This window comes from Cannabis sativa, chromosome 8, assembly GCF_029168945.1.
Source record: "Cannabis sativa cultivar Pink pepper isolate KNU-18-1 chromosome 8, ASM2916894v1, whole genome shotgun sequence".
In the NCBI taxonomy this organism is placed as follows: Eukaryota; Viridiplantae; Streptophyta; class Magnoliopsida; order Rosales; family Cannabaceae; genus Cannabis; species Cannabis sativa.
The window spans coordinates 29,733,376-29,751,767 of NC_083608.1; the positions used below are offsets into that span (position 1 = coordinate 29,733,376).

The 18,392-nt window shown below is 29.3% G+C and overlaps 2 protein-coding genes across 2 annotated transcripts; one reads left to right on the plus strand and one right to left on the minus strand.

Annotated features, from left to right (window-relative positions):
* The first annotated feature begins 3,458 nt into the window (after positions 1–3,458).
* Positions 3,459–10,408, plus strand: LOC115699657 (probable inactive purple acid phosphatase 1). Its single transcript, XM_030627165.2, has 13 exons — positions 3,459–3,827; positions 4,105–4,286; positions 4,408–4,499; positions 4,678–4,744; positions 4,884–5,006; positions 6,013–6,105; positions 6,359–6,488; positions 6,773–6,854; positions 7,105–7,237; positions 7,564–7,769; positions 7,857–7,982; positions 8,317–8,626; positions 8,747–10,408. The coding sequence occupies exons 2-13, from the start codon at positions 4,113–4,115 to the stop codon at positions 9,050–9,052; spliced, it is 1,842 nt and encodes a 613-aa protein (XP_030483025.2). The 5' UTR covers positions 3,459–3,827; positions 4,105–4,112; the 3' UTR covers positions 9,053–10,408.
* On the minus strand, positions 9,353–10,288 carry LOC115699658 (uncharacterized). Its single transcript, XM_030627166.2, has one exon. It carries the CDS (start codon positions 10,286–10,288, stop codon positions 9,797–9,799), a length of 492 nt encoding a protein of 163 aa, XP_030483026.2. The 3' UTR covers positions 9,353–9,796.
* Positions 10,409–18,392: the final 7,984 nt, after the last annotated feature.

An 18,392-nucleotide genomic window follows, 5' to 3' on the forward strand; every position in this document is an offset into this window, starting at 1 on the left:
TAGCTATGGGATCAGTTTTGATGTTTACTTGTTGAATTTGGGTGTTTGTGAGTTAGAAATTGAGTTTGGAACTTTTTAAAGCTTAAGTCTGAGCTTTAATGGCATTTTCTGTTTAAGGCCTCGATTTTAATTTTTGTTACGTAAAAATTGTTGTATATATAGTATATATGTGTCCTGTGAAGTTTGGAATTATTTGGATAGGTTTTGGTAGTGTTTCGGAGAGTGCAAAATTTGGAATTTTCATGCCAGAAAATGGTCGACCGTTTTTACCAAAATGGTCTACCATTTCTAGAAATTCAAGGGGGATCAAAAAATCGTATTTTGGTCATAACTTTTCACTCGGGTGTCTGTTTTGGATGATCTATATGCCGTTTCGAAGCTTGTGATACTCTCTACAGTATGGTGTATGTTTTAGAGCCAAAATATAAGTTGTTTTAGTGTATTTATACCACGGGGTTTGGTAGGAAACCCTAGGTTATCCTTTACAAATATTAAGCAATGTTTTGGGATAAACACTTATTAGTTTACCGTTGTTGTGACATAGGGCTGAGATCATCAGGGAAGTTTCTCCACTTGGGTTGGCTGACATGCATGAATTTGGATTGAAGGTAAGAAAAGTATAATGTACCACATGACATGACAGGTTTCGTAATTATTGATTGTTTGATTAGGCAATGATAATATCAATGTGATATACAAGCTCACCTGATTAGGTGATGTGATACATGGATGCCAGACTATGGCATAGGCTTACCTGATTAGGTAATGTGATATACACGCACACCTGATTAGGTGATGTGATACATGGATGCTAGGCTATGGCATAGGCTTGCCTGATTAGGCAATGCGGTATATGAATGCTAGATTATGGCATGAGCTTGCCTAATTAGGCAATGCGGTATATGGATGCTAGACTAGACCATAGGCTTGTTTGATTAGGCAATGCGGTATATGAATGCCAGATTATGGCATGAGCTTGCCTGATTAGGCAATGTAATATTTGAATGCCATGCTAGAGCATAGGCTTGCTTGATTAGGTGATGCGGCATGTTATCCTATTTTTTGCATCGTGACGTGGTGATAAGCTGGATGAAACGTGTCCTACATTTTTTTCCTATCTGGGCGGAAAGGAGTATTCCTAGCAACTCATGAATGGCTAATTTAAACATTTGTAACACTCAGATGTTTGAATAGGTTAATCAAGAGGACGTCCGATCAAGATACAGACATATCTATACTGAGCAAGGCGTATAAGTTGGCGATTCCAAAGATCAGTCTCATCATTTCCAAGACACGAAGATAATCCCTATATTCGTGGGAATGAGATAGAGAATAAAGACAATACGCCTTAGTTTCCTATTTCTTTACATTGTTATTATAGAATTAATATATTTTTCTATTTTATTTAAAAAAAATATTTAGGTTTAAAATTTAAAAATATAATTTTATACTAATTTTTGGAATTTTTAAGCTTTTATTTTATTAAAAACGAATTTTTAATAAAAAAAAAACACTAAAAAAATTGAATTTTTGGTGACTGGTTACCATCAAAATCTCACCCCAAGCGCTAGGACAAGTCGTGATTCATTTACCGCGTTTAGCCAAGCTCAAAGAAAACTATTATGTCACTTCTAAATAGTTATAGAAGTTATAGATTCCATATTTGTGATTAACGCTCCTACTCAATTGTACTACTGAATTCTTAAGATGTAAGTATGAGCTAGTCCTACGGGTAAGCGGGTAACAAACAAGTCAAGGAACCCGTATAGTACAATTAAGCTAGAACCTAACTATCTCAGGATTGGGATCAATTGACTTAAGGCCGACTAAGTGACATCGACTTAGAAAAGACATAACAGTAAGTTTATGATATCTTTTTCACTGTCAATATCGGTCCAGACCGATGTATAGCCGATACATTTGATATAAGTTTACTTTGCTAATGCTCTGAAAATGACATTCTACTTATACAAGCGTAAATAAATCATATCGTTGATTATCACATCAGTATAAATCCAGTGTACTGATAAGTGAGACTAAATAATTTGAAACATATAATCATGAATAACTTTATATTCAAGATTTAGCAAAATTATATATTAAACATATAATAATGAAGGTAATCAAGTGAACTATACAGCATAAAATAATTTCTAATCTTTTATTAATTATTAAATAAGATTATAATGAAATTGATTTTACTTGAGGCATAAAATCTCAACACTTTCTTTGTCCAAATCTAATTTCTACATAGGGGTGTTCATCCGATCCAATCCGCACTTTTTTGGTCAAACAACATCCAATCCGCACTAAGTGCGGATTTTATATTTTGGATCCAATCCGATCCGCATAAGAGTTTAAATCCAATCCAATCCAATTCGCAATAGTGCAGATTGGATCGGTTATTTTGGATCGGTTATTTTTTTAATAATAAATTATTTAATATTTCATAGAAAAAAAATTAAAAAAAGACTATTGTTTCTTAATCTCCAATAATAATCTATTTACATCTCTATTTATATACAAATTAAACCAATATACATATACATATCAATATATATGTACTTATCTTTAGATTTACACTAAAATCTATATGTATCTCTTACTAAAATAACTAAGCTAGTATACATATATTTAAATTTATAAATTTATGTGTATATGTCTATGTGAATAAGAATTATTTTTCTTGTATTTTTTATTATAAAATAAATAAAATGCACCAACTCAATATGTTACTAAAAGAAGTTTGTGTTTTTTTTTTTTAGATTAATATATATTATATATTATAATTTTTTAAAAATATGTATAATTAAGTGCGGGTTGGATTGGATCGGTTACTTTTTGAGGTCAAACAACATCCAATCCGCATAAGTGCGGATTTTGGATTTTTCAATCCAATCCAATCCGCACAAGTGCAGATATCCGCATTTTGCGGATTGGATTTGATTGGATCGTGCGGATTGGATTGGATCGGATACTTTGTGAACACCCCTATTTCTACAGTCTATATCTAACCTTTATTGTCTACATCTAACCTCCATGATCATTCTTGTTGTAGAAGAAAAAAAGAAGAAGAAGATGATGATGATGATGATGATGAAGATGAAGTTGCTGCTGTAGAAGAAGAAGAAGGAGGAGGAGGAGGAGGAAAGAGAGGGAGAGAGAGAAATTACACTTTGTGTTTTATTATTTTAGTTTTATTTTTTGTTATTTAATTTTTATTTTGATTTAATTATTTAGTTATAATTTGTTTTCTCTTTAGATTATGTAAAGGCAATTATATTGGATATGTTACTAGCCACTGAGGCAAAATGATAAAAATTGTAGCACAACACCTTAAAAATATAAATGGAATAGTAGTTTACCAAGTTTTTCTATCAAAATGTAAACTTGTTGAAGTAATCTGAGAATTGAGAGAGTTTATTACCCGTCAATACTGCATTGTGAACAAATGAATTAATTATAATCAAATTAATCATGATAAGATAATGGAGAGTACTCTCATACACATTCCCTCTTGCTTGAAGGTTAGTACAAGTAAGAACAAAGAAGTGTGTAGAATGGGTAGAGTGGGAATCATAGCCACTTAATTTAATATTATTGTTATCAACTAGGATTGACTTTCCTTCAAAACCGGATGACAATGGTATATTTAGGAGAAGATTCCACGCTCCTTGCAGTAGCCAACTTGCAATCCCTCCCTCCATACTTCCATACCCTATTACTCCATATACAAGTATGTAAAACTATATATAATCCTTAATTATGATCTCTTCAACATATTTACCAGATTCAAACACTCTCTAACTCAACTATCTCTCCATCAGGTTTTCACTCTCTTTATGCCATTTCTATTAAGTTCATTTCTTAACCTTTGTTTAATCTTTTTCCTTTGCTGTTGCCCGACCAGTTTAGTTTTTTTTTTTTTTTTTTTTGGATAACTATTTCATGTTCAAATGCTTATAAATTTGATTTCCAAAAAAAAAAAAATGCTTATAAATTATCATTTGGCACAATAGAAAGCTTAAAATTTTATGAGGAAGCAAAATTAGGCACTGGGTTACCAAGTTTTTAATTAGACTTATTTTATTTTTTTTCAAATAGCGGGCAGGATGAGAAAATTGGAGATGAAGTTCTTTGCAATCTTCTTATTTACTATTGTGAGCCTTGAAATGGTGAGTTCGCATGGAGACCAGCCTCTTTCGAAAGTTGCTATTCATCAGACCGTATTTGCCCTTAGTGACAAGGCTTATATTAAAGCCTCTAAAAGTGTTCTTGGACTCAAGGTAGAATGTGATTCCATTAAACCTTTTCTTTATTTATTTATTTATTATTTTTTTTTTTTTGAAAGAGAAACTTGTTTCTTCATATGGTATGTCAGTAAGTTAAGAAAATATTTTCTTTCAGGAAGAAAATATGGAATGGGTTGTTGTCAAATTCAGTTCTCCTAACCCATCAAACGATGACTGGATAGGAGTATTCTCTCCTGCTATTTTCAAGTAAAGAAATGTGCTTCCTTTATTGTACTTTATTTGACTTTATCATTCTTTAAGAATTTGTAGGCACAATTTACTTTTTATGCTATGCTATCCAATAATGTTTCTTGAATTTTTACTAAACAAAAACACATAATTGAACTTGAAGAACTCAGTTTTTTCCCCTGATTTCCATTTCCAGTGCCTCAAATTGCCCTGCAGAAAATCCAGCAACACATACACCAACACTATGTACAGCACCTATTAAGGTTTGAACAAGCGTTTCCATGCCATGAATTGTGTCTCTTAACACTTCTTATCATACTTTGTTATAATGCATTCAGATTTCAGAGTTACAGATTTGCATATTAAATCCTTGTTACTTTCATTTTTTTGTTGTTGTTGCAGTATCAGTTTGCAAATTACACTAATCCTAGGTACACAATTACAGGAAAAGGAGAAGTAAAGTTTCAGATAATCAAACAGAGATCTGATTTCTCTTTTGCACTTTTCTCCGGCGGCTTATCAAATGTATGTCACTTCTAATGTGATTTCTTCTTCTGTTGACTTCATATAAAATGGTACATTTATTGTAATTCTAGATCTTTGGGCTAAGGCTAATCTTTTACTGCAAATAAAAAGTTTTGATTTATTTTCAGTTACCATAGCTATTATATAGTTTTTTTATTGACAAATTATTTTAGAGTATCTGAATATCATTAAAAAAAATTGTAAATAAATTAAAAGGTAGGTATTTTATTCTCAAATATTCTTTTGGGAGAAGCTACAAATCTCCTAATGAATTTTTTAATCCTACAAGTTAAAATGAGCTTAAATAAGCTAAGCCAAACAGAGCAGTATTGTACTATTTGTAAGCAAAATCAAGTGGGGTCTAGCCTTTGGTTTCCTTCCAATGTGGACTAAATTTTTTTTTCTTTCCATTTCTATTGGTATTAAAAAAAAATGTTCGGAGGATTAATATTTCATTCACCTGAGCATCATTATGAGTATTTAGGTATGAGAAATGTTAAAAAACACCAGTGGTGGTTAGCATTCTCATTGGTGTCATATTACTAGCTATCGGTGCAATTATGTATCAGATCTTATATAACTTAAATAATAACTTTTACCCTACTAGTAAAGGGAAAACGGAAGTGTTATTATTTACCAATCGTAAAGCGACACGTCTAAATAATGTTAGACATTATTAGTGTCCAATAAGAATGCTCTTTAGATATATGATTTTGATGTACTTACCACCTAGGAGAACACAAATATAACAAGCATAGTTATTCGTTACTAAAACGAAATAAGTCTCACTCAAATTTAAGCTCCAAAATGGCTTATCATGATTTCACAAGATGATTTTCATTATTTCCCACATTGTTATTTCCTTTATGGTTTATTTTACATGCTGTAGTTATCTACTTACTCGTATTTTATTTGTGATAGTTTCACTTTTTGTACATCATTTAAGCAACTTTGTTTTGCTCTGCAATAATGTTTTTTTTTTTCCTTCTTTTTTGGGGTCAAATAGCCAAAGGTGGTGGGACTAACAGGTGCTATAGCTTTTGCAAATCCAAATTCTCCTGTTTATCCACGTTTAGCACAAGGAAAAATGTGGAACGAAGTAAGTTTGCTTTGTTTTTAAATTTTGTTTAGTAGGTGCGTATATCATAAATGGGACATTTCACTTATTTGGATTTACATGTATAAAAGATGTCATCTCTCGTTTAACTAATCTAAATGTTAAGCACTTTAACGGCAAGCTTTCCCCTTTAATATTTTAGTGTAGTTTTGTTCTATTATGGGTTGTTTTGTTGAATGAGAGGAATGCATATTAGGATTTTCAAAGGAGCTGACTCTCTTTACTTGATACTTAGATGACAGTAACATGGACAAGTGGATATGGGATTGATGAAGCTGAGCCATTTGTTGAATGGGGTAAAAAAGGAGGAGACCACGTGAGATCCCCTGCTGGGACATTGACCTTTGACCGTAACAGCATGTGTGGTGTGTAAACTTTTCTTCATTGCTAGATACTTACATTTGGTATTGTTTAAGTTATATAGGTGCATGACTGTATGAATAAGAACAAAGTCATTGATATTAGAGAAACGGAGTAATATGCATAAATTACAGTATTTTCAATTTTTTGATAGGTAATTCAAATAGGCAAGAAAAATTTGCAATGTTCTTATAGAACTGTCAGTGAATATTTTTCTTCTTGTATTGATCATCCTGAAAAACCTTCCAAGCAATGATAACATTTCTTGTTATCCGTTGTATACATGCAGGTGCGCCAGCAAGAACAGTTGGATGGCGAGATCCTGGATTTATACACACAAGTTTTCTCAAGGAACTGTGGCCTAATACAATGTATTGTGTTCATTTCTAACATAGTTTTTGTATGAAAGCATTCTAGGTTCCCATATTTTATTTTTCTTTTATATATTTAGTATTGAAGTCAAATTTCACAGAAGATTAACAATTGGTTTTATGTTTTAAGTTTTTCATAGAAAGATTTTCCTCTATTTTTTTTTTCGTTTTGGGGGGGGGGGGGGGGGTATTCATTTGCTGCACTACAGATGGAACTTATTGCTCATTATAGCTTTTTAACGTTTCTCAGGTATTCTTACAAGTTGGGTCATAAATTTTCCGATGGTTCTTATGTATGGAGTCATGAATACCAGTTCAAATCCTCTCCTTATCCTGGCCAAAATTCCATTCAACGTGTTGTCATATTCGGTGACTTGGGAAAGGTTTTGACTCATACACTCAAACTATTTTTCTTCACTCAACAATGCATGGAAGCATAATACTGCTATCTCTTTTTTCTCCTCCTAACTTGATACGTGTGTGAGTGTGCATGTGCAATATTGTAGAGTTAAGAGGAAATCCTAGTATATATATGTATATATATATAAAAATTAAAAGGTGCATTAAGTTTGACTGATGGATGGTGGTCTAGAATCGAAAGACATCATCGCTGTGTGTGTTGTGTTTTCCCGTGGTTATCTGATTCATCTGATTAACCGACTAGAATGTTTTTTCTCAAATTTAATTTCTAATACATTTCTTCTTGCAGGATGAAGTTGATGGATCCAACGAATACAATAATTATCAGCATGGTTCTCTGAATACTACCAATCAGCTTATTCAAGATCTGGAGAATTATGATATTGTCTTCCTAATTGGAGATATATGTTATGCAAATGGATATCTTTCGCAGTGGGATAAATTCACTTCTATGGTTGAGCCAATAGCATCAACTGTGCCATTCATGGTTGCTAGGTTTGTCACTACAATATAGATCATGTGTTTGTTTTAAGTTCAAAATTATTGCTTAATCTTACATCTTATTTTTCTGATTTATTTTAGTGGTAATCATGAGCGTGACTGGCCTGGATCAGGATCTTTCTATGAAAACTTGGATTCAGGGGGGGAATGCGGTGTCTTGGCTCAAACTATGTTTTATGTCCCTGCCGAGAACAGGGCTAAGTTCTGGTATGAAACAATGACCACACATCTGGGTCTAGTCTACTTTAAAGCAATTTTGTGTTGTAGTTAAGTGCATATAATTATTCTCAATAGTCCTTTGGCATCCTGATCTATTCAACAAACACCAACTCAATATTTTATATTGTTCACAATAATGACTCTCTAATATTTTCACATTGCTCACAATTTCACCCTTACTACATGGAGGAGAATTACTCACCCCACTTGTTTTGCCAATAGAATATCTGAGATTCTGATCTTGATGCCAAATTTTCACTTGTTATAGGACTTGGTAGAAACTTCTCACTGGCATTGAACATCACATTACTTTCTTTAACAGGTACTCAACAGATTATGGTATGTTCCGATTTTGTGTAGCTGACACAGAACTTGATTGGAGAGAAGGGACTGAACAATACAGATTCATTGAAAATTGCCTAGCATCAGTTGATAGACAGAAGCAACCATGGTTGATCTTTCTTGCACATCGTGTCCTTGGCTATTCTTCTGGAGACTTTTACGTGGACGAAGGATCGTTCGGAGAGCCTATGGGCAGGGACAGTCTTCAAAAACTCTGGCAAAAGTATAAAGTTGATATTGCCATCTATGGTCATGTGCACAACTATGAAAGAACATGTCCAATATACCAGGTAACAAAAACAACATCAATCATACACTTTTCTCACAACATTTACATCATATTATTGAATTCCGCAATCTCTTACTAGATAAATTTCACTAATCTTTGCTATGATATGTACCTGCAACAGAACATTTGCACCAGTGACAAGAAGAATTATTATAAGGGTAGCTTGAATGGGACAATACATGTGGTTGCTGGTGGCGGGGGATCGAGTCTTGCGAAATTCTCCTCAGCTACACCAAAATGGAGTCTGGTTAGGGACTACGACTATGGATTCACCAAACTTACAGCATTCGACCATTCAAATCTGTTATTTGAGTACAAGAAGAGCAGTGATGGAAAAGTTCACGACTCATTCAGGATATCACGAGATTACAGAGATATCTTGGCCTGCGCTCCTGATGGTTGTCCAAGTACGACGCTAGCTTCTTAAGTCTCTTGGAATACAAGTGCAAATGTTTTTTCTTTTTTATGTGAACAAATCGACAATAAAACTTCTTTTTGCATAAAAAGCAATACCGAAATACAAGAATAGCCTCTTAAATATTGGTGTAAAATGGTCATGCAGACGTTGGTGATTAAAATCGACAAATTTTGTTATGAACTAGAATTTACATTTAAGCCTCAAATCCTTAAAATACATTATCACAAGCAATCCACAAAATTAACTAAATATAAAACTGCTAAACTATTTACTTTCAAATTAAGCTAGCTAATAATTGGGAGAAAGCTCTTCTGAATTTCAGTTCTATTACTCGTGAATCTTGGATCCACTATTATTATTCATCAAATAACAAAAAAATTTCACATATCGAGCCATAGTATAATATAAGCAAGCAAAAAAGATTTACCAAGGAAACTGCACACCTAAAAAATTAAAGGTATAGGTATTCCAAGTAAAATTGTGCAAGGGAGAAACGAACACCAGCTGCATCTATGCTCTAAAGAATCATGTTCACTAGCCTTGCCACCAGTGTTTTGAATAATCAAGGTCAATAATTATACACAAAATGATTTTGTGCTAAAATAATTAGAATGTCATCCATCAACTTTGGGTTTATCATCTACAAGATTGAAAATTTTGTATCCTGCTCTGCATCAGCAATGTAATATTAGATTTAAAAAGCTGACTATATATATAAAATCCAAAGGAAAAATGGTTCAACTGAGATGAAGCTTATTCTTGCTTATTACGGGCAAGTGTTGCTCGATGTCTGAGTTCTGCTCTCTTCCACCGAACAATGAGATGACACAAGGAAAAGAGTGTATTGATCAAAATTATGATTGCAGTAATGAGAAGAGGCCCGGACCAAAGCACAGAGAGGAAAACACCATTTGGATCAAAATAGTTTTGGCCAGCGAAGCTCTTCCAGTTCTTTCCAAGGAAACTATTGAGCCTCTCAGCAAGAAATACACCACCCAATGACAGAAGAAAGAGAATCATTTGAAAATTCAGATTTTTCCTTGAAGTAATAGTAGTGAGCAGCACCAAAAAATGGAATCCGAGTAAGCCCATAAGCCAAGGTTCCTTCCAATCGATGGCCTGGAAGAAACCGATGAAATTATCGTAAGCAGGTCGAAGACCGGTACGGAGCTCGGCGGACAGTTTTTGAACAAGATCGGCCATTTGATCCATGTGCTCCTCCATAGCGGATCTCAGGTCATCCATGGTTTGGTTGTTGTTGGTATTGGTGGTGATTCAGATCCAAACTGCAATTTTTTTGACCAGATCTTCCTCTTTCTAAGCCAGCTGCTTTTCTGAGATTTGCTCTCACCGTCTCTTCTTCGCAATATTGAGGCTGAAATGGGACCAATATATTTAGTTGACTCTCATTAATAAAGTTTTTGTTTAATTTTTCAAAAATAAAATAAAATTAAAATTATCTTACTATAAAATATGATATGCTTTTAAATTATAGATATTTTATAATGAAATATTATTTATTCGAAATTTAAGATGATATTTAAGCCTAAAAAAAATTCAATTATAACATATCACGTGATTATCATATGATTTTTAGAACTTTAAGCTCAACTTTTAGAGATGCATATAAGACATAATATGGTGTATGTTCATTGGAATTGTTTTAGAAAAAATAATAAAAAAAAGACTCTACAATATTAATTGTTTTAATCTTATTTAGAAAAATATAATATAAATATTTAGTAAAATAATTACCCATAATTATTCAAGAAAATTTATATCAAAAAACATTAAATTGAAATTTGATTTTATTATTCAATTGTCATTAAATAATTTTTTTTTATAACATATATTCTAAAAAGATTATAGACAACCGCACAACACACTATTACTTTACTTTTCTTCTTTTCAGACAAAGATTTCACACGGTAAACAAATCAATAAATATGAAATATTATTGAAAGTGACTATCACAAATAGAAAAATAACAGACCTAAAAAGAGTGTAAAAATGATTACTAGGTACTGATAGTAATAATACTAGTAGTAGTAAGAAGGTCAAAATTAAGAAGGCAAAAAAAAAAAGAAAAAGAAAAAAAACCATTATTAAAACAAGTTATTACTCTAGGCAAAAAGAAATGAGAAAAAAAATAAAATGTCATAGTTTTTTTTAGTTAGAATAAAATGTCATAGTTGCATATTGAAAACAATAAAAAAAAAAGATATATAGAGTTTTATTTATATAAATACCTGAAATAGAAATAGAGATCATTTATTGGATTGTTCTGTACCTGAAAATATATATATATAGTAAAATAAAATTAATTAATATTAATGATACATTAATAATAATAATACTAATAAAGATTGTTCAAATAATAATAATAATGATAATAATAAAAATCGAGTACTTCTTGGTAAAAAAAGAAGAATATATCTATCAACCAATAATAATGTTCTGTTGTATTATTATGGTATATTTGTCTTATATGTCTATATTATGGTATATTTGTGATATACCCCAATTTATTAAGTATTCTAGAAAAAAATTTAGTTTAATTTTTTTTATTATATTGTTCTACGACTGTGAAATCAAGATTAAAACTTCTGTAACCTTTTGTTGATGAATGGATTCATGCTCTGAGGTAACACGGAAAAGTAGCCGGTAACTATTAGGTGAACTCCAAGATCAAATTGGTGTCTTCATCTATACCATTTCTAATCTTAATCTCTGTATTTTTGATAAAGTATTGTTTTTGTCTTAGCGAGATTTATTTTCTGGGTTGGTTTCTTTTCGGGTTTAGTGTGTTTGGACCAAGACTTATTTTTCTGGGGTTAGTGTTTCCGGTAAAACAAGTAGAGAAGAGCCAGAAAATTCTTAGAACCCTACCCTAAATTTTGAAACCCACCATTGTTTCGGCTGTAGCAAGAGAAGTTTGAAAAAAAAAAAAATTTTTGAGTAGAGATAGTGGCTGCCGTGTATAAGCTTTAGGGTTAGAAAATATATAGCTTTTATATATTAGGGAAATTTTCATGGCCACCTTATTTTTATTTTGGTAATTATTTTCAAAAATAACGTTTTTTTTGTTATGTTAAGTTTTTGTATATATAATTGCCCTTTTTTTTGGTAATTTTCTATTTTTAGGATTAACAGTTGTGTTTATGTTTGCAGGTAATCGTGGAGGAGATGATGACGTGTCACGTGTGTGATACATTATTAACGTTATTTTTGTAAAAACTTACCTAATATAGTATATTCCTAAAAAAATCCCTTCATATTAAGGTTATAGTATTTAGGGTTTTATTAGTTGGGCTGCTATTGTGTTTGGGCTCAATGACTCTTGTTGGTTGGCTGAACAAATAGGATAGAGTCTTACTTTTTTTTTTGGGGTAAGTTGAAAAATGCCTCTTTTATTCATCAATTAATCAAATTTACCTTTAATTTTATATTTATTTGAAACATACCTCTTTTTATATGTATTGTACCCAAAATACCCTTACATAAGAGAATCACATGGAGAGTATCTTGAAGTGTCAGGGGCAAAATTGGTACAATGTTTAAAAAAAGAGGTAAAAATGATAGATTTTAAAAAAGAAGGTAAAAATAAAAGAGGACAATATAAAAAGGGTATAGAGTGTAATTTCCTCTTTTTTTTTTTGTGGAAATTACTTTCAGTATGGCTTTTTTAAATGTTTTATGATAAATATGGCATAGTTTAGTTTGGACATTTTTTATGGCTTTTTTAAACTTTGGGCATGTTTTATGGGTTTTTAAAGCCCATACATTTGGAATGTATGTTTAAAGAGTCCATACTTTATTGTTTGTAGTTTCTGTAAGTTATTTTAGTCATTTTATGTTTTCAAATTTTTGTATCAGTTTTTTTTACATAACCGTTTTTTTTTTTTTTTTGATTTTGCATGTAATCATTACGATTTGATAGTTGCTTCCCCCTCTACACTTACTTTTTTAGTTTTCATTTCATACTAAATCGTCTAATATACTTCTCTCTCCCTCTCTATTTTCATTTCATTGTTTTTTATTTTTTTTCCCTTTCTTCCTCTATTCTTTGTTCTTGCTCTGTTTTTTTTTTCTGCTCTCGGTTTTTGGACGACAATGGTGGCATTGTGCTTTGAGTAAGAGTGGGTATTTCTCGTGTGTTCTTCAAGGTATTTATGCTTTCTTTTCCTTTTTATATTCACTGATTTTAGGGTTTTATTTTTCATCTTCATTTTTTTTTGTTTTTTGAAGTTTTCATTGTTGTTATACAATTTTCCCTAATTCATTTTTGTATGTCTTTTAAGTGATTAGCATTTCAATGTGTTTAGTTTGTTGTTGTTTTTTTTAAAAAAAAAATGCTTCATCCGAAGTGAGTTGTTTGTTGTTGTATTTGTTCATAATGAATTTTTTTGAGTATTTTTTGTTTTGGGTTTGGTTTTATGTTTTAGTATTTTGTTGTTTAGTTTTAATTTTTTAATTTTTGTTAAGCATCGGATTGTTGTTGTTGTTGTCTTTTTTTAACTTTTATTTGTTTTGGGTATGATTTGTGTTGGTATTAGGTATAAACTTTTAGTAAGCACTAGAAACTGGTTTTTAATTTGTGTTTTATTTGTTGATTTAGGTAGTTTCGATTTTTAGAATTTTTTTGTGTTCATTGTTTATTTATTTTTGGGCATTTTCATTATGTGTTATTTTTATTTTAATTTTTCATTCAAGTTTCATTTGTAGACTTTATTATTAGTATCCCTCTTTAGCCCATATTTATGATTTTTATTTTTTAGGTTGTTTCTCAAATTAGTTTTAATGTTTGTTATTTTATCATTTTGTTTTTTGCCCAAATCATGTGTTATTTTCGATTTTGTTGGTTTGATTTGTTTCGATTTTTTGTGAAACTGGTTTTTATGTTTATTATCATGATTGATAAGTTCTTTGTGTCTAATATTTTTTTTGTACTTTGATTCTTTATCAAATGGAAAGTAAATCAGAATCCAAAGTTTCCTTGTACTTCTATCAAGGCTAAAGGTCGACCAAGAAAATCTTCACGGCAAGCTAAAGTATGTTTTATGTTTTTAATAAAATTTGTTTTTAATCTTAAGTTTTATTTTGATTTCTTTTTATTGATTCTCATGAAAATTGGTTTTAATTTTTTTTATTAGGATGCTTCTGTTGAAGAATAAAACACTATTAAAGTTCAAACGAGGAAATCTCCCTGTAAATCTAAAGTATGTTCTATGTTTTTATTGAATCTGATTTTTGTTGTTTATTCTTTTTTTTCCTTTATGAATTTTTTTGGATGAAACTGATTTTTCCTTGTTTTGTTTTAAGGGTGCTACTGTTGAAGAAGAAATTTCCATTAAAGCAGCAACAAAGAAATCTCCCCAGAAACTTAATGTATGTTTTAAATTTTTACTGAAACCAGTTTTGCATTTTTTTTATGTTTTATTATTGTTTCCTAATTGTATTTTGTTTAAATTTTTCAAGTCTTTGTTCCACCAAAATTGGTTTTTATCTTTTATATGTTAGTTCCTGTTTTTGATTATGTTATGTGAAACCAGTTTTTTGTGTTTTGTAATTTGTTATTCTTTTTCTTTGTGTTTGTTTATGATTTATTAATTTGTTCTATTTTTTTTTCAAGATGATAAACAAGAAGTTAAAGTTGATGATCCAGATTTTGTTACTGAGAAACACCATAGTAAGAAGGCTTCTAATGTCCATCAAGCGGACGATGATGATGATTTTTAAACTGAGAAGGTTGTCTCGGAAGTTGTTGCAACCAAAAAAAGGAAGTTTGTTAGTGATGACGCTAGTACGTCAAAGAAGAGTAAAACTAAGGCCGCTGTGAAGGATTCTAATTCGGCATGTCTGGTTGTTTTCTTATATTTTTTGGTTGATATGTGTATTGTATTGTTTAAATAAATTTTATTTTTTAGTTGTATGAATTTTGATCTTTTTTTTTTTAATAGTTTGTTTTTTTTTTTTTTTGCATTTTCCTTTAATTGAATTGTGTTTTATATTTGTTAGGAAAAAGTGTGTGAATCTAATGTTGTTGATGATGAGAAACTGGTTAATATCATTAAGAAAGATAAAAAGAAACCAGTTTCTAAATCACATGGCAAGAAGAAGAGTGAGACTCATGTTGACGCTGCTCCCTTGGTAATTTTTCTTATCAAAAGAAACTGGTTTCTTCCTTTATGATTTTTCTTGTTTTTAGGTTTTCTGTTTATAGTTTTATCGTTCATAACTTATTTTTGTTTTGTGTAATCATTTGGAGCTTCTGTATTTTCTATTGTTTATTTTTTTATTAGCGTATTTTTAAGTAACTGGTTTCTATATTTAATTTTGATCTTAGTTATTTGGGTAATTGGTTTATGTGAATTAATTTTTAATTTAATTATTTTACGTAACTGGTTTCTCTATATTAGATTTTTGCTAAGTTGTTTATTGTAACAGATTTTTGTTATTTAGTTTATAAGTTATCGTTAAAAATTATTTTATGGTATGTATTTTTTCTTTTTTAAGTAATTGATTTTTATAATTGATATATCTTTTTATTACTTTAGGCTTCATATGTTTGTTCACTTTTTATTTATTTGTAATATGAAATTAGTTTCTATATTAAATTATTATTTTGTTATAATACATAACTGGTTCTAAGGTTTAGTTTTTAATTTAGTTAATCTACATAACTAGTTTCTCGGTATCATATTTTTAATTAGCTGATAAATATTACTGATTTTTCATTGTCAAAATCAAATGTCCAACTCCGATGACAACTCAAACGTCCAACATTGGTGACAACTTCGATGTCTAACTACGATGACTTTTTGGTAGCGATGACTTTTTCGACGATGATAGCAATTTTTTCAAATGTTCTTATTTTATTTTCTACTTTTATTGTGGCAAATATTTTGTTTTAGTAGACAGTGATTGTTTTGTGTAGTGGGTTGATGGTCGAGTCTTGGAGTTTCTCGAAAACTTGTAACTGGTTTTAAATTTGGTCTTGTATTGATTTTAGTTTTGGTAGTGGCTTGGAGGTCAAGTCTTAGAGCTTCTAAGAAACATGTAAAATTTATATATGACTTTTGGTATTTGGAACTAGTTTTTTTGGTTCAAATATTAATTTTTAATTACATAGAATTAATTAGTTAATCAATTTAATGTGTTAATAAAATTATTTTAATATTATTTGAGTTTCTATAAAAAAAAAATCTCAGGTGAGATAATTTTTTTCTTTATTACAGTGTTTTATTTTTTTTTTGAAAGAAAAGAAAAAAAAACAAATAAAAAAAAAAGAGAAACAGAATTTAAAGTTTTTATATGGCATTCCTTCTTATTTTTTCCCATATTTTAAAATTTGTTTAAAAAAAATGCCATATTTAGTGTAATTAAGTTTTTATGCCATATATATCATAACTTATATTTTTTTTCCCATATTTTTGTAAATAGCTCTTTTTTTTTTCGAGAAATTTACACCTATCAACCAAATGGTGAAAAAAATATCACAAGTAACATTGATGTTTTTAATTGTGTAATATACCTTTGGTTTTGCAATTTTTTTGGCAGGTATATGCGTAGGTGCGCTGTTATTTTTTTTTTTTTTTAAATGTTTGTATTTTTGTTTTTTTTAATGTTTGTTTATATGTATATGCTAGTTTTTTCTTTTGCGTAAACATTCATCTATCTCCTCTATATTATTTTTTTTGTAAAAATTACATGAAATATGGGATTTTATAACAAAGTTAGAAAAATATGGCATTTTTAGGTTTGCCACTCTTCTATGACATTTTTTCACATTTAAGATTTTTTATGGTATTTGATATGCCATATTTTTATAAACTTATTATCCAATCCCATATTTTATGTTTTTATTTTTAGCTTAATTAGTTTTATTTATTTTTTAATTTATTTTACACTTACATTTTAGGGTTTCTTTTTATTTGAAAAATTTACACCAAATACTACATTTTTTTTCAAACATTACATTTTTAATTTGACAAGAACATTTTACTTTTATACTTTTATTAATTTTTTTTTTCTTTTTTACTTATTGAAACTTCAAAAAGTTTTTTTTTTTTTTTTGTCTTTTTTATATATTTTTTAGTCAATTTTGGCTCTCTTTTTCTTTTCAACTTTTAAGTCGATTCTTTACTTTTTTCTTCCTTTCGCTTATCTCTCTCTATTTTTTTTTCTAATTTCTCTTTGTGTCTCTTTTTTTTTTAATTTTTTTTTCTCAACCTAATTTTTTTCTCTTAATATATATAATAAGTGTACATTTTTATATTTCATTTTTTTTTACAAAAATTAAACTTATTTTTTTATTTAAACTACTATTTGTTTTTTTTTTTGTTAAAAACTAATTATTCCATTAAAAACAGCAGAAAAAAAAAACCAGTTTCATCAACATCATCCTGAAAAAAAAAACAATATAAAAAATCATAATCTAAAAAGAATCCAAACTTTAAAAACTAGTTTCATCAACATTGAAAGAAACTAATAATTTCATTTAAAGAATACAAAAAATAGTTTCATCAACAAGATAATGAAAAAAATTACAATCTAAAGACGATACTAACTTTAAAAACCAGTTTCATCAATATTAAAATAAACGAATTATTTCATTAAAAGAGGCAAAAAAAAAAAGTTTCATCAATAACATAATAAAAAATACACAATGCCTAATAACTAAACTTTTACAAATTAACGATACTAAATTTAAAAACCAGTTTCGAACATATAAATTTTATATCAATACCTAATAATCAAACTTCTAACTTCATTCTTTATTTTGGCATTTAATTTTTTATTTGCTTGCTCAAAAATTAGAGTTAATTTAAACATACAATATGCAGCAAATATAACAAAGAGAATCATAAATTAAAATCAAAGAGAGAAAAAAGAAACAAAGAAAATTAAAGAGACAAAAGTGCAATAAAAACCATAGAAGAATAACAAAAAAAAAAAAAAACAGTGGAATGTGAGAAACCAGTTAGTAAAACAACCAAAATAAAAACTAGTTTCTTGAAATAAATTAATAAAAAATTGACTAAAACTCAATTATGAACAACAATAAAAAAAAATAGTTATAAAAACTAGTTACTTAAAAAAACCAGTTATGAAAATAATAAAATAATATGTGTGTCAGAAACTGATTAATTAAAATAAAATAAAAATTGTTGTTCAAATATCATACAATAATAAAACTGGTTTTATACAAACTAAAAAATATATAATAATATCATAAAAATTGAGCAACCCCATTACAGAACAGTTTAAACCTGTGAAACCAGTTTTGACGTTATAAAAAATCCTAACAAAATACAAATGTTAATAATAAAGTTAATTGAAACCAGTT

Bases quoted from the DNA above. Each gene is read 5' to 3' on its own strand.
- LOC115699657 (XM_030627165.2), top strand. From the start codon at position 4,113: ATGAGAAAATTGGAGATGAAGTTCTTTGCAATCTTCTTATTTACTATT. The intron at 4,500-4,677 runs GTAAAGAAATGT...TTCCATTTCCAG, and splicing joins TTCTCTCCTGCTATTTTCAA to TGCCTCAAATTGCCCTGCAG. The intron at 5,007-6,012 runs GTATGTCACTTC...GGGGTCAAATAG, and splicing joins TCTCCGGCGGCTTATCAAAT to CCAAAGGTGGTGGGACTAAC.
- LOC115699658 (XM_030627166.2), bottom strand. From the start codon at position 10,288: ATGGATGACCTGAGATCCGCTATGGAGGAGCACATGGATCAAATGGCC.